General features: G+C 36.3%; 2 protein-coding genes across 5 annotated transcripts in view; both read right to left on the reverse strand.

The window, feature by feature from the left end:
* The window catches only part of MAGI2 (membrane associated guanylate kinase, WW and PDZ domain containing 2), a 1,347,997-nt gene that overhangs the window by 1,230,035 nt on the left and 100,225 nt on the right, over positions 1-17,737 (reverse strand). The window lies entirely within an intron of this gene.
* On the reverse strand, positions 134-1,738 carry LOC307191440 (dihydrofolate reductase-like). Its single transcript, XM_079931557.1, has one exon. The coding sequence runs from the start codon at positions 1,146-1,148 to the stop codon at positions 585-587; it is 564 nt and encodes a 187-aa protein (XP_079787683.1). The 5' UTR covers positions 1,149-1,738; the 3' UTR covers positions 134-584.

A 17,737-nucleotide genomic window follows, 5' to 3' on the forward strand; every position in this document is an offset into this window, starting at 1 on the left:
ATCCATTTCTGACCTGTGGATCCAACTGCCTAGCTCCTAGCTAGCTCTACAGGCTTTGGTTTCAACTCATGCTACCAGGGGACTTTCCCACTTTGGGCTGTCTTGGTAGATATTCTATCCTAGGCAGGTGCTGGTAAACTATTCTTGACCCTTGATGGGCATTCAGGCAGTTACAGCAAGAAATGCTTCACAAATGGTATCTGACACAGTCTAGTTAAGATTGATGCGGAATAAGAGTACTTTGTTTAGAAATAATTATACACAGATCTAAAGTCAACAAAAGTCTCTACAAGAAAAAATAGGTAATTTTGGGCTTCCCTGGTGGCGCAGTGGTTGAGAGTCCGCCTGCCGATGCAGGGGACACGGGTTCGTGCCCCGGTCCAAGAGGATCCCACATGCCGCGGAGCGGCTGGGCCGTGGGCCATGGCCGCTGAGCCTGCGCGTCCGGAGCCTGTGCTCCGCAGTGGGAGAGGCCACAAGAGTGGGGGGCCCGCGTACCACAAAAAAAAAAAACAAAAACAAAATAGGTAATTTTTTTGGGGGGGGAGAAGGAGTCTTGAAATAGATCAGAAAACGTTTTCACATTAATTGTTCTTTTCATATACTTCAAATTTGTGCTTAATGCCTTTCTCCTCCTGGACATCAGAAGGAACCCCTGGATATTCTGGGAGGAATTTATATTTTTCCAAATCAATTTCTGGAAAAATTGTGTCACCTTCAAATTCCTGCATGATCCTTGTCACAAATAGACTAAGATGGCCTGGCTTGCTCCTGGCTTCCTTGTAAACAGAACTGCCTCCCACTATCCAAACCATGTCCACTTTATTGGTTAATTCTGGTTGCTCGGTGAGTTTTAAGGCATCATCCAGACTTTTGGCAAGAAAATGCACTCCCTGTGGAGGTTCCTTGAGTTCTCTGCTGAGAACTATATTAATTCTGTTCTTTAAAGGTCGATTCTTCTCTGGAAAGGAGAACCAGGTCTTCCTACCCATAATCACCAAATTCTGTTTACCTTCTACTGAAGAGGTTGTGGTCATTCTTTGGAAATACCTGTATTCATTCCTGAGCGGGGGCCAGGGCAGGTCCCCATTCTTGCCGATGCCCATGTTCTGGGACACAGCGATGATGCAGTTTAGCGAACGAACCATGACAGCGGCAGAAAACACTTCCGAGCTAGCACATCACACCGACACGGGGATTACCTGCCAGCTTGGTGCGAAATTTTTTTTTCCCTAGTAATATTTGTGTACCAATCGTCTGCCAGTTCCTTTTTTATTATTTAGCTATTGAAAGGATTAAATTTTCCTAGACAATTAGGCTTTGTGTGCCTAATTTCCTATTAAGTGTGTGTATGATGCGGGGAGGTAGAGATGTGTTTGTGTGTGTGTGTGTGTAAATGTCCAGAACTGCTTTCCAGGCATTACAACTCAGTATCTTTATTCATTTACCTTAAATTCTGATCCAAGCCTGAATTCCTGGGATGGCCATTTACCTAAGGTATTTTCTACATTAAGGGAGCTCTTGCATAGCGTCATCCTTGGGAAATCAAAACCTACTGAACCAGTATTAACTCAAACCTATTATAAATACTATTTACCAGACATATCCAGTGAACTTGACAATTTGCCTGCATCTGACAACACAGGACTCTAGTGGAAAGATCCTTAAGTCTAGGGTTACATGAAGGTAAATTTGGGTACACAGCACTTACATTGTAAGCACTGAGCCAAGAAATGCCTAAAATAATATAGAGCAAGAGATGAGACATTAATAAATGTCAGTTTCCTTCATTCTGTACATTGACATTGGTAGAAATAATGAAACATGAATGTTAAAAAAAAAAAAAAAAGCCTGTAACTTTTAGGCAAGATGTGAGATCTCTTGAACTGAGTATTTGTTGGACAAGATAATGGAAGAATACAAGTGAAGAAGTATTTAATTCCTACATTGGCCTTCAGAAGCTGGTGTAAGCAGTCCATCATCGACAAAAAGAAAAGGAGGTGAGCATATTCCTGTTTATGGAAATACCCCTACCTTCGAAAGGCGATGAGTCATTAAAATCATCACTCCTGGCTAAGGATACTGTGGTGGCCAGAAGAGGCTAGTTCATGAGGACCAGGATGGGGAACTCCCTTATATGATGGTACGATTAAACCTGGACTGGTTAAGGCCCAAAACTGAATTTCTAGCGGGTTATAGTTCTAATGGATTACACTGTTCAGTTGAATTTTCAACAGCTAGAACTGATATGAACTTCCAAGGGCTGCCTTAACTTCTTCCCCAATATACAGGCAAGGTGCTGGGAACCCTGAATTATCTTGCTGTAGAAGAGAGAACTCGATAACTTCTTACATCCAAACACTTGCTATCCTGGTGCTGGGGACCATAGTTCTGCTCCTCAGGTCCAGCCCCTCTTGCTTCTATTACCTAATTAGTGAAGCCACCCTTTCTGGACATGTCCTCTGCCTTTCTGATACATTCCTACTGCAATAGAGACTGATTCCCAGTGGGAACTCCACACAGAGGGCACACCTAACTAAGAGGTTCTTCCCTCTCCTAATCTACATGGTTTACTCATCTCATAATGACATATTTAAGGAAGTTGCAAGGCAATCTGATTGATACATTAATGAGCCAGAAATTTTAATTCTTCCAACTTCAAAAGTTACATCAGCAGAAAGCAAAGGTCCTGGGCCTTGTTTTCTGTTCTATGCAAGAAAACCCCTCCTGTGTTAAGATGCAGTATTATGCTCTCAGCACTGCTAGAGCCTCCGTAAAAGAAATGCCCATTGAAACAAAATTGTAGATAAAGACGTGATTTATTCTGTGCCCTAATATCCCTTATAAAAGAAAATAGATTTTCTCTCTCAGTCAATACAAGGACAGTTTTCTTCCATAGATTTACCTACGTGTTTTTTTTTCTATCACACATTTAAAAGGATAGAGCCCAAGATAGTTCTTTTTGGTCTAAGTTTCCAGGGAATCTAGAGTCATATTCAGTGCTCATCTACTTGTGGTAATTAAGTCAACTCAGGTACCAAGTATCACGTACTGTTTTGCTAATCTTGGGTTTCTTGTTTGTTTTACTTTCCCTTCAATTTCAAAACACTAGTCTCTTTACTAAGGATCATGAAGAAACACTTTGAATATTATGATATGATAGGACACTAACAAATCTATTGGTGTACTCCACAGACACTTTTAGTTCTGGCATCTTGCTTCTAACAACCCTTAAGAAGGAGGGAGGAGGCATTTTTACTTTCTTATTCTTGATTTTTGCCAGCCTGATATTCCATCTCTAAAAAATAGCACTGGCCTTCAAACTGCCTAATTATTCTTCTTTTTAATTGTGAAGTTAATGTGTACTGTTAAAATCTGATTAAAGTGAAAAAGTCCACTTCCCCTCATTTCCCCAACCCTGCTCTCTGTGGCTAATGACTGTTAGTAATTCCTTATGTATCACCACAGAAATTACCTCCAAATTACCTTTTAATTGTTTTTTATTTTCAATAGGTCACTTCAAGACTATTTTCAATATAGCCAGAATTATAAAATCAAACAAATAATTGAGGATCACTAAACTGTCAGTCAGCATTGACAGAAAAAAAGAACTAAATCAGCAATACAAGGCTCATCAATCTATCAATCTATGTATCTGTATAAAAGCTTCCAGTGTCTGATTAGCTTTACATAGAGATTTCAATTTGAATGATATAATGTATAAACTAATAAATTATAGAATTTTAGATCTGACAGTAACTTTAGAACTAAATTGGCATTATTTCCTTGTTTTATAGATAAGGTAACTAAAGCTATGAGGACTAAATGAACTAGTTCAACAGGATGGACCCAAACCCGTTGACTCCCAACTCTACATGAGACAATGTGGAACTCTGCGAACTAGGATTTTTGCAACTAACTGTAGGTGCACAACAAATCAAGGGAAACAATAAAACAGCCACTGTGTACTTCACTGGTAAGAAAATGCACAATAAATCAGTCCTAACTGTGTCAATAATGTTTGACAACCTGTATTACTCTATGAATAACAAAATAGAATATAGTTGCTCCCAAGATGTTTACAAGCCAGGCGGGGAGGTAAGACATATAAGACATAAATATGTAAAGGAAAAAAAACAATACAAACAAAAATTAGTTCAAAATGACTCACAGATCATGCGTGCTACAGGAATGAGAGGCAGACACCTCAAGTGCATAGTGACTGTGTCGTGAAGGATGTGCAACTTCAGCCAGGCTTACAGGATGAGAGAAAGAAAGAGGTTTCAAAAATAGTCATAATAAACAAAGGTGCAGAAATTTTAAAATGTTTTGGTTTGCTCGGAAAATGATGAGAAGTTGAGTTTGGCTGGAACACTGGATTTGTACGTGTGAAAACTGAGAGGAGTAAGAGGACAGGTATGCTTTGGTGGGTGGAAGACTCTAAAGGGAATATTTGAGAGCTTGGACTTTACTATGCAGTTAGCAGGGAGCCACCAAAATTTATTGAGGAGAGAGGGTAATATAAAAGTGATATTTTTTCCCCAGGTGACTCAGGGAAAGAGCATGCTAGAGAACTGAGGCTGAGGTAAGGGTTGATGTTAGGGCAGCCAGCGAGGAGATGATTCCCAATGGGAGACCTTGGGTACATACAGAAAACATCCCTCTTCTGACAAAAGTTGCCTCTTAATCTTTAATTTCTCTGTTTCACTATATGAGATAGAAGATCTCAAATGAGTAGATGATCTACAGGATGACTCTCAACAATGTCCACAACCATTTTTTACTTACATATTGTTATGGACTGAATTATGTTACAAGGTGAATCCACATGTTGAAGTCTTAAATTCCAGTACCTCAGAAAGTGATCTTATTTGGAAATAGGGTCATTACACATGTAATTAGTTAAGATTAGGTTATACTGAGTAGGGTGTGCCCTAATCCAATATGACTGCTATCCTTATTAAAAGAGGAAACGTAGACACCAATGACACATACACAGGGAAAATGCCATGTGAAGATGAAGACAGAGATCAAGGTGATGCTACTATAAGCTAATAATGCCAAAGATTGCCATCAAATCATCAGAAGGTAGATAAGAGGCATGGTGGAGATTCTCACTCACAGCCCTCAGAAGGAACCAACTCTACCAACACGTTGATCTTAGACTTTCAGCCTCTAGAACTGTGAGACAATAAATTTATGTTGTTCTTAAACCACTAAGCTTGTGGTACTTTGTTACAGCAGTCCTAGAAAATTCATACATGTATCCACATTAGAAGAAAAGAGTCCAGATCTTGGAGCCTGGATTCTGATATTCTCTTGAGACATAAAAAAATGCTACTGGGGCTTCCCTGGTGGCGCAGTGGTTGAGAGTCCGCCTGCCGATGCAGGGGACGTGGGTTCGTGCCCCGGTCCGGGAGGATCCCACATGCCGCGGAGCAGCTGGGCCTGTGGGCCATGGCCGCTGAGCCTGCGTGTCCGGAGCCTGTGCTCCGCAACGGGAGAGGCCACAACAGTGAGAGGCCTGCGTACCGATAAAAAAAAAAAAAAAAAAAAAAATGCTACTGGGCTTCCCTGGTGGCGCAGTGGTTGAGAGTCTGCCTGCTGATGCAGGGGACACAGGTTCGTGCCCCGGTCTGGGAAGATCCCACATGCCACGGAGAGGCTGGGCCCGTGAGCCATGGCCGCTGAGCCTGCGCGTCCGGAGCCTGTGTTCCCCAACGGGAGAGGCCATAACAGTGAGAGGCGCGCGTACCGCAAAAAAAAAAAAAAAAATGCTACTAACTGAATTTGCTAAGTTTAAGAATTGATAAATTTCCATAATGCTTCATTCCTGGCTGTATTCTAAAAAACCTAAGAATTGTGAAAAAGAAGGAGTCTTCTTTAAAAATAAACCTTTGAGGTTCAATCACTACTTGGTTCTAAAGATTTCACATGCCAGTAACAGCTTTTTTATATGCGGTCATAATGAGCATCTTAAATATGCCCGAGTTCAAGATTTTCATTCAATTTGGATCAGTTACTTCCCAGCCAAGGAGATTATTCTTACCCATTACTTCCAAGGTTGCATAGGAAATTGCCAAACGTGAAGAGGTGTTGAAAAATATAAGAATATTACTAAATAACTTGGCAATGATTTTCATTATTAGAGTGCTCCTGGTAAACCATTTCTACATTTTTCTCTTTTTAAAATTATTCTTACATTTAATTAGTCAAATTCAAAGGAAGAATACACAATTCCTCAGTTGGACGAGATGAACAAAAGAGTCCATCCTCCCGGAGAGAACAGTAATACTAACCACTGTGATTTTTCTGAAGGTGCCATTCTGTCCTAATTAGCAAGTAAGAACCATCATTTTATTTTCATTTCCTATGGTCTTTCCCACAAAGCACTTCCTACTTATATTTCTATTCTCATTAGGAAATCACTAATTAACACAAGTAGTTTTACTTCTCCTCAATTATCCTTGCAAATACCCATAATTTCTTATGAACATTTCACCTCTCAGAAAAATCAGTGTACTTTTGAGGTTTCATTTTCAGAGTATACAATCTGAGGTTCATTTTGAGAGTATACAATTTCAGATGATAACACTTTACCACGAGTTCTTTTTTTTCCCCTTCTCTATTAAGACCTGTGGTGAGAGAAATCTTCCTAAGCAGTTCTTTCATTCTGCTTTCCCCTGCTCAGTACTGCCTGCCCTATACAGCATCAACCCTTTTCAGGTACTCAAGGCCCTCTGCAATCCTCTAAGCAAAATCTATGCTTCTAGTTTTCTATTCAACTTATGGTTTGCTAAGCACTATACACTCCTGGGCTTTTGCTCCTCCCCTAGTTTACTACTGTTGGAGTACTTCCCATTCCTAAGGCCAAGCCCATGTCAAACCTTTCCTCATACCCTACCTGGTCTCCCTAAGCAGACATGATCTCTCCTTCTGCTTTTGTAGAGCTATTGGTTCACACAAATACACACTGGCTTGAGAACACTGGGTGTGAGTGAGTTTTCCAACACTTCCTTGAGGGCAAGGGATATTTCCTATATAGTTATTTCTCACTGTATCCACAACTATGAAAGTAACACAAATACACTGTTATAAAAGATCTTATGTGAGCCTAGAGACTAGAACTCTTTAATTTTCTGAGTCATTGGTTCTCAGATTCCCTGTAAGTAGTCTCATTTCTTTATCTGTGGCCATGATCCCATCAACTCCTGACCCCAATAATCTTCATTTTTCCTATGTTAAGTTGAAAGCTTCTTATTCTTTATTATTTTCTTTTAGCCCTAACGTAGCTTAAATGTTTTATTTTACAAAGAATCTGTTCCATAAATATATGCTCTTTGACATAATGAATAAGTGAGTGTCCTTCTATCATATAAACATCTTATAGAAAAAAAAAAGCACACTAAAACAAACAAAACTTCATCTGACCTTGCTGTCAAATCTACTATCGTATTTAATTATTTATAATTTATCAAATTATTTGATATGTAATAAGCACTAAAAGTTTTCATTTCCCCCTACACAATCCTGCCTGAATTACCCTAGCCTCGACCCCTCTTTTTCCATAACCCAGTGACTCTTTCCATGTTATCTTTGTTCTTCACTTCTGCTACACTGGGGATCATCCTCATCCCTCACCTTAAGGACTTTGTCTCCACAGCTTAATTGACACTGAGTAATTAAATTCTCCTCTTAGCTTTTCAACAAGGCCTACACAGCACATGGATTATCTCATCCCTCAGAGCTCTGGTCTTCCTTTCTGGTCTCTTCTACTTTATATCTCTTCCTTGAACCCCATTCCTGCATTTCCAACTGACCGAACTTCCCTTGAAAGACCTGACTTTCCCATTAATTTTAACACAGCTAATACTGAAAGGATTCCTTAGACTTACACCCTATTTATCCCTTCAGTAGACTTCAACTGAAAAGTCTGAGAAACATGAAAAATAAAATCATGGATAAAATATGAGTACAGTTTTTATTTGGGAATATTTCATGTAGATCTTTGTATGTGTGGACATATACTTAGTGCCATATTATTTAGGAGTTTCAATACCAATCAGCATCACTATATACATCATTTCCTGATGACAATAAATTAGCCTTAGATTATCAGGGAAAATTTGAACTGTAAAATCTGATTTAAAAGTGTGCTAGTTGGCACAGTCTTTTACTCTACTATAAAAATGTAAGGCCAAGAATATTAAGATGGTATACTTGATAAAAAATAAATAGGCAAATGAAATACAATCTTAGTAATGACATAAATGAGCATTTTCACAATTTGTGAACATCGCCTAATTAACACATTACTTGCATTTTCTGGAAATGTTTTATTTGTTTGCCCCAAAGCAAAATGCTATCATTTAAGTAATCCTGTACAAGCTCTGTTTGAATGTATTACAGCTCTTGTAGTTTAATTATACAAATAAAAGAATACAATGGCTTTTGAAGTGAAAATTAACTATACTTCTGATACCATTTAATGTAATTAGAGTATGGTAATAAGGGGAGACCATTTAATTAGTACGTATGCTCTGACATTGCCTCAACTCTTGTATTTACTAGCCGAACTGTTTGATGCTATTAGATAACTTCAGGTTGTATTTATAACTACGCAACATGCTAGACCAAAAAATACAACTAGTCTTTGTAATGTCCTTGATGGTCAAAGCTATGTCTTATACATTTTAGTATCTCCAGCAACTAGCATATTGCCTTAGATACAATAGTAAGTGCTCAGTAATTTGTGTGCTGAATATTAATTTGAAAGGAAGTCCAGAAACTATTTTCGTTTAAGTTTATACAAAGCAAAAAGATCAGTTTTCTGATTTTTTTTCTCCCATCAGAAAAAAATAACTTTTCAGAGAAAGTGTAGCATTCATCATTTACAGCCACTTTTGATTTTTTATATTTATGTAGTTCATTACTTTTTTCCAGAAGAAGGAAAATATTTCTAATCCATTGCGAAAACAGTTTTATCACTTTTGAAACTTTAACAACATAAAACATATGTGCATTAATCTTTGTGCTCTTTTCTCTTTTAGACAAAATGTGCAATGCAGAGGAAGTCAACCAATTTAAGTCAACATGAGAGAGTAACGGCTCTGCTCCACTTCATTAATTTTGATAAATATTCAAGAAGTCTTAAATTCTTTAGCTTAAAAAAAAGACAACTCTCACATTTAAGTAAAATAATTTTTACCATTACTTTTCATTCACCATTCCCATGTAATATTTTATTTGTACATAAAACATGCTATCCTTAAATTTTATGAACTTATAAAATGTAGCAGTATATTAATAATTTGTTGATCCATTCCATTTATCGATATTCATAAAAATTTATGAATATGCTTTAGAGTCAATAATACTGAGTTTTTAATCCCAACTGTATTGTTTAACTGCTCTGTGACGTTGGACTAGGTACTTACACTCAGAGTCTGCTTTCTCATCTGTGAAATGAGACTACTCACCTACCTCACAGGTCTGTTGTTTAAGGGTTAAGACGAAAGATGCATAGTCTAGCACAGCTCCTGGCACACAACAGGCATTCAATCAATTTTGTTTCCTTCTCTCATGTTTAGGCTATAGAAACTGATGCTACGATCTAGAATTTGAAATTAAGACTGTATAATAGGCATTTTGAGGATTCACACTCCTAGTAGCTCAAATGAAACAAAACCAGTGCATAAATATGGGAAGCCATATAATGAAATTAAAAAGAGAAAAACCATCACATTTTTCTAGGGTGTACACAATGCTCCTGAGACTTAAAGGCTGGAGATCCTGGGAATGTGTTCAGCTCAATCTTTACATTCATGCCAGAGACATGCAAACAGTCAAGATTATCTAGTAATGATGGAACAGGTTGTTAGATTCTCAGGTTTTTGTCCTCAACCTCATACACTCTGCCTCCTACGTAAATCCTTAAACAAGAATAGAATTTATTTAGTTTTCAGATATATTTTGTAACAACATAATTTAAATATATTTATCAAGAACAAAATAACTGAGAGAAAATGATAATTAGGACCTTGCCCAATTTTCTTATTATTCAAATTAATCTCCAAAATCAGTTCCTCTCCCACCTTACAGTTTCGTTATAATTAAGAATGTAAAAAAAAACTTAGAGAAAGAACTCTTGGCATACATCTTCCTTTGAATTTTTGAGTGACAAAGGCTTAAATATTTAAGAGGATGAGCTGAATGAAAAATAAATTGACAGTAGGATTAGTTTTGAGGAAGATTCAAGGACATGGATTAAATGGAGTCATTTTTCCTATTAAATTTTGAATTCAGATAAGAACCACTTCCCTTTTCTTCCTATTGAGTTCTAAATATTTTGGTCTGTTACTGAGAAATTACTATTAAATATTTCTGTGTTTAAAAGTGTGGCTCAGAAAGATTCCTTGGAAAAAAGGAAAACCCTTTGCTTAGTTGATTGTACAAGGCAAGTGAACCAAGTTTAAACAGCTTTTTAAAAAAGTATTAGAATATTATCATGTAATTAATTGATTTTATTTCATGAAACACAGCTTTACTAGGTCACTTTTATTATGGAATATTCCCACATGCCTAAAGACTAACATAGATTTGAAAATAAAACAGTGGGTTTGATTCCGAAACTAAAAACTATTGTATAAAACAAATAAATAATATACTCTAACATAAAAAAAGTAAACTAGATTGTTAGAATGTACAGTTGATGGTAAAGAATTATCTGTCATTTTATATATCTGACATTTTAAGATATCACAGAATTAAGGGATTCAGATGAAATTAAAGGAACCAGGATTTACAGTGAATCAAAATATTGTAGGTGGCTCTGGTTTCCCTTTTTAGACAACTGATAAAATTTTCTTAAAGTTAAACTTCTCTCTTTACGAATTTTAATTACTTACAATTAGGTATAACAGAAGTCATCACAGAATCATACCAAAATAGTGATGTCAAATTCACCATTTACTAGCCTGTAGGCGTTTCTCAATGAAAAGAATGCTTGGAAGGAAAACTGAATAATTTACTATTTACCCATGCCTGAGAAAAATTATAAAGGAAACAGGCTATTCTAAGCATAATTCCATAACTACTACAGATGAATTATTATCATATGTCAGATGCATCACTTTAGGTTGAAATAGATTTTTTTAATTAAAATGATTAAAACATCAAATTAAGCTCTAGTATTGTGAAAATGTGCAAAATTGTTACAATTCGTGGATATTTCCAAACTTTTAAAGCATTTCAATGTGAAAGATGGACACTTTCTAAGGAACACAGATCAGTCTGTACTGTGCAGAATTCACAAAAGCCAAAGCACTTACAGATTGACACGTACCTTAAGTATTTCCTCCTGTGGTTTCAATATTTTAAAGTGCCAGGCATTGTGGTGAGTGATTAAAAATGTCAACTATTTCACTGTTCTCAATGATTCAAAGTTGTATGTTCACAGGGCATATAGGAGTAGATTAAATTTATTAATCTATTTATTCAAATCAAAAATGACAGTAATTAGCTATGTTTTGGTTTTTTTCTTTGAAGTGTAGTCCTCCCTTTCAGGAATGCTGACTACTTTTTTTGCAGCACTAGAGGCTATAAGATAAAGCTATATATAAATAAATTAAAGGTGGAAAGAACATACCTATTGCGAGAAAGTAAGCGAAGCATCACTATCTTTTAAATGAACAACACATTTAGCAACTCTTCATGCCTATAGGACTGCCAAAAATAAATCTCTGAATATTTATAAACTCTTCACAAAGCTCAGAACGTCAGTTATGCAAAGTTAGACATGGATGACTTGAAGCGTACACAAACAGCTTTGCCTCATTTGGGGAAATCTTAACTGAGTGGTAATTTTGGAAATGGTGGTCAGTCAAGCAGAAATCACTTTGAAACATTCTATTGGTGGACTCCTAAACACAGCCTTGTAAATCCCTGGGTTCCTTGACCCTGCTGCAGATTGGTCACAGACTGGTAGAAAGCCCTCTTAGAGGTCATCTAGCTCAGGCTTCCAGCCAATTCAGAAACATCTTTAACAAGGAGATGCTCAGACCATGCTTAGCATCTCTGGGAGGTATGAGGGGGATACGAGGAGCTTACAATCTGGCTGCCCAAACCCTGCTCATCTTGGGAGCCCTGTTCCCATAGGGCTATTACTGGAGGACTAAACTGCACCACAACAGGTATGGTAGAATTTAAAGAAACATTATTCACAAAGGAGGTACAGCAACCATTAGCTTCAGATCTAAGAGAATCTTATCCCAGCTGATGAGGCTGAGAATACAATAACAATGCTCAGATTCAAGGAACATTCAACTTAGAAAATCCAGTTTATAATGTATAAGCTCTACAAAGAGTGACTCATAGTAGCTGAGTTTTAGAATACTGAACAAGTTCTAGAATTGGGAGCAGGGTCTTGCAAATTGTATAAGGAAGCAATTTTGTTAAGCCCTTCCAGGGCCAGGATTAGTACTTAGTATGCTGAGAGCACTTTTACATACATTAACTTATTTCATCCTCTCATCCACCCTATGAGGTAGGTTCTATTAATACCTCCATTTTAAAGTTGAGGAAATGGATACTCAGAGACTCAAAGTATGTTGCAAGAGAAAGGAACTACAAAAATAACAGGAGAGGAAATGTAAAGAAAATTAAAGAAAAATCACTAAAGTGTGAGAACTTTTCTGTTGATCTCTGTGGCCTTTTAGCCACCAGTTTTATGGTTTTCTTAAATTTCTAGTAGTGTTTGAGGTATACATTCTAAATTGTATCTACATTTAAGAAACAAGCTTATTGCCACTGGAAAGAACACACTTAGAAACCCTAATTAAAACAATGGACAGACATTATTGCTTTCGTCAAATTTGAGTCAGTGGCTTAATCAAAAGGCAATCCAGACAGTTGTGGCTTTCACACAATGTGTTTGCCACTTCCATGACTTTTTATTTTTCCCAAATCAAATATATATATACATATATGTGTATATATATATATATTGTTTTAAATGAAACAACCATTGTGTTTATCAAAAATGTGGTTATTAATCTCCTATTGTTTCATGAATTAATTGGTTATACTGACAAAAAACAACTGTCAGATACATAAACTTTTTTTATTAATTAATTAATTTGGTTATGCTGGGTCTTAGGTGCAGGTGGCAGGCTCCTTAGTTGTGGCTCATCAGCTCCTTAGTTGTGCCATGTGAACTCTTACTTGAGGCATGCATGTGGGATCTAGTTTCCGACCAGGGATCGAACCTGGGCCCCCTGCATTGGGAGCGTGGAGTCTTACCACAGTGCCACCAGAGAAGTCCCTACATAAGCATTTTAAGACATGGTATCAATGGGGTTAAACTTCGTATTTTGAAAGATACTAAATTAACATATTTGAGAGATTAACATTTTCTGACTCGTAAACAATATGCTGAGTCTTTACAAATATGATCATGCATATCAATATATGTCCTTTGAAAAATTAAATTGTTTGTAGAAGGTGACATTGCAGAGGATATCCTAGGAAATTACCAGAAATGAAAAAGCCTACATATATATTTACAGTGTACATCTTCTGAAAGGATGTAATTTTGTGTTGTCTGTTATACTTAGACAATGGTATTCATAGGAGTTGTATAATAATAATATGTAGAATGGGTTATTTGGGAATGCTTTTAATTCAGGAACAGAAATACACAGAGTATCTAGGAATTTAAAATGTTACATGCATTATGGAGTCAGTTAGAACTTAAAACAATCATTAGATTCAAATGATTTTCTGTTGATTTTTCATCCCAGAATTGCTAATGAATAACCTGCTGTGTTACAAATCTTTCAGCCCCACAATAATCTACATCAGCAATTACAACTAATAAGAAGAGTGGAAGAGCATCTATCTTTAGTAAGTCATTACCAATACAGGGTTTACTCTGTACAACTTAAACATTAAGGAAGAAAAACAAGAAAGTATTTTGAAATGAAAAGCAAACAAAACACCCAAATCATTTCTTATTCACAGCATCAATTAATTTTAAGGAAAGGCAATTTGATCTAAGTTGCCTAAGTTGAAACTTCTCAACTTCCAAAACCTCTACAATGTATTCATCCTTAAAAAAAAGAAAAGAAAAGCAACCACTATTTAAAATTAAGTGATACTAGCTTAATGACTTTCTGAAGTATAGAAAAACCTGACTAAAACACTGGCATTGACAGAAAAAAAAAAAGATAAACAGTCAGAGAAGACCTTTATTTCTACAATGAAAGAAACAGACAATATGCCACTGTGTTTTAAGAAAACTATGTTATAACCCATAGCATGACTCACATGGACTATACACAGCACATCCCTGTGGATTTTGCCATGGGGTCTTACTCTATTAAAGAGATTACTCTTTAAATCAATGAGTAATACTCGTTCCCTAGGTCCAAAATTAAGCAAAGGAGAGTCTAACAAATTCCAATTTTGCCTGTCAGCCAAAACAGAAATTCTCACGTTTAAATGTGCAATTCTGTCTATAACCCTCAAGTTTAAATCTAGCGATGATTACAATGGGTATCCGAAATAATGCCCGAGGTCATTTCACTTATTTTGTAGATTCTTTCAGTATTGGAAAACTGACAGGCTTCTATAACTAGTCAAACAGTACAGAAGAGCCAGAAGCTGTGATTTCTTCAGACTATAAAGAATAACCGAAAGGACTCGAAAGTCAAAGCACAACTAAAGACAGAATCAGAGCACCAACACTGTATCTCATCAGGCTTGTTGACAATGCATCCTAGGAGACATGACTTTATCTTCAAAGTGACACGATGCACATTTTGCTCACTGAACCAGGCATCTTATGCAGGACACACAGCAGAGTTAGCTTCCAGCTCAGAAATAGCATTTAAATCCTGGATGCGATTATGCTGACCCTCAAAAAGTTGTTTGCCTATTAAGAAAACTATTTATTTTATCAGAAAATAAAAATAAGCAAATAAAAATAAGTGCCATCAATTTAATGTTCTCTCCTAAGATTGCCCTGCGTTATTGTTAAATTTAGATTTGAAAAATAAACTCAAGCAAGCACTCAGCTTTTTAGTTAATTGTTAGCAAAGTTAAATACATAAACTAAGAGAAATTGGAAAGAACCTATGGAAGTCTTTGTCATGTGCTTCTGTCTCTGTTCAAAATGGGCATATATCATCTATTTTCACCCAAAACAATCTTTAGGAAATGCGATCCCATCACTTCCCACATGCATAAAATGAGACCTAAATACATATCCCCACCATTGCATTTACTAGCTTAGAAATATTGGATAGGCTATCTACCTCTCTGAATACTTTTAAGCTGTAAAAATAAATATATTGACACCTTCCTTGTTTTTCACATATTTTTATATGACTACATCTGATTATGTGTTGGAAAATACTTACAAATCATAAAAATTATGCAAGTAGAGTTACTAAGCTAGATCTCTTATTTAAATACTTATCTATTTCAAATTGAGTCTATTCTATGTTGTTCAAGATCTTGATACGATGATGATAGGTCAGCTTTGAAAATATGTTGTGTTTAAAATTAATGGATGCCTATTTTTTAAAAAAGGCATTCTTAATCTGAGCCAGTGGGACCCCACATGAAAAAACTTTGTTCACAAAAACATCTTTCTGCTATTGCTATTTTGACTTTTTCTTCATCTCTTTCCACCTAAAACTCCCCCCACACACAAACACACACACACACACACACATACACACACATAGAAGTGTGGAAAACCAAGCACACTGTGTATTTGATTAAACAAGGAATTATCTAATGTTTATTAATTAGGGATATTCAATACATGAAGACGTCTGTAGTAAAAGCTTACAAAGTATTGAATCAAAGTCTTACTAGAAACAAACAGACAGAAGAGGAAAAAGGAACCCAGTTACAGTAAGTGACATGGTCTAGGAAACATCTTTGTCCCAGGTAGCCTGAGGATCTCCTCACTACCCAAGAGATATCAGGGAAATGGGGGAGGCTCTGGTAAGGGGATACCACCACATATTCCCTTCCACTGAGAGATACCTGGAGGTCCAACCTGGGGAAACCCCTTTTACTTCCTCAGGCAGCAGTGGCATGAAACAGTGAGAACTCCAATGGCACAAGACAAACCGAGCAGACGATAGCAACACTGTAAAGACTCTGAAAAACTGCCATTGGAACTGCAGTGGACAAAAGTAGGTCACAACACACGTGCAAGACCTAAAAAGGGTAACTTCCAGCTAAAATGAAAGACTGAAAGAAGAGCCAGAGATTACTAACATAATACACAAAGTGTCCAGGATACAACTGGAAATCATTCTCATAACAAGAGCCAAGAAAATCATAACTTGAATGAGAAACAGTAATCAACTGATGTCAACATTGAGATGAATCAGTTGTTCAAATTATCTGATGAGAATTTTAAAGCAGAGTCATAAAAATGCTTACAGAATCAATTACAAATTCTCTTGATATAAATGAAAATATCAGCAACAAGTTATGCAAAAGAATCAAATAGAAAGTATAGAACTTAAAACACAATAACAGAGATAAAAATCTCCCTGGATGGGCTCAATAGTAAAGTGGCAATAAGTGAGGATAGAATTAAGGAACTTGAGGACAGAAAAATAGAATTTATCCAACTTGAACAACAGAGGGAAAATAAACTGAGGGGAGGGAGAAAAAAAGAACAGAGCCTTAGGGACTGTGGGACAAAAACAAAAGATCCAACATTTATATCATCAGAGCCCCAGAAAGCGAAGAGGATAGTGAGACTGAATAATATTTAAAGAAATAATGGCTGAAAATTCTCCAAATTTCATGAAAGACAAAACCTACAAAACAACAACAAAACAAAACAAAACCTCAAAAATAACACATTACTTACAGGGGAGTTCCTGTTCAAACACTAGTGGATTTCTCATTTGAAACCACAGAGTAATAAAGGAGGTAACACAATATTTTTCAATTGCTAAAAGAAAAAACTACCAGCCAGAAATTTTATAACGATAAAGCTACCTTTCAGGAAAGAAGAGGAATTGAGAACATTCTCAGATGATAGAAAACTACAAGAAGTTATTACTAGCTGACTTACTCTTAAAGGTTGGCTAAAGAAGGTTCCTCAAAAAGAACATTACCAAATGCTGATAAAAGAAAACAAATAAAGAGAGACACACTCTATTTGTAAAATGGAAGACAGCATAGTAAAACATTCCTATCAAAAGCCAAGCAAGGTTTTTGTAGATACAGACAAGCTCATTCTAAAAATTATATGAAAAGGAACATGCCCTGGAATAGCTAAATCAATCTTGACAAAAAATAAAGGAAAATGAATCAGTTTACTCAATATTAAAGCTGTCTATAAAGCTACAGTAATCAAGACAGTGTGATATTGGTGAAGGGATAGATAAACAGGTCAATGGACCAGGATAGAGGACCTAGAAACAGACCTGAATATAAATATGCTCAACTGATTATTTATACTGGTGCAAAAGTAAATCAATGAAGAAAGAATAACCTTTAACAAATGGTGTCTATGCAACTGAACAATCTTAGACAAAGGAAAAAAATCTTGATGCAAATTTCATACAAACATTAACTCAGAATGGATCATGAGTGAAAATATAAAATAACCAAAAAAACTTACTACAGTGAGTTATCACACCTTTAGAATGGTTATTATAAAAAAGAAAAGAGATATGGTGAGGATATGGAAAAAAAGGAA

Source organism: Stenella coeruleoalba (assembly GCF_951394435.1).
Source record: "Stenella coeruleoalba genome assembly, chromosome: 9".
NCBI lineage: Eukaryota > Metazoa > Chordata > Mammalia > Artiodactyla > Delphinidae > Stenella > Stenella coeruleoalba.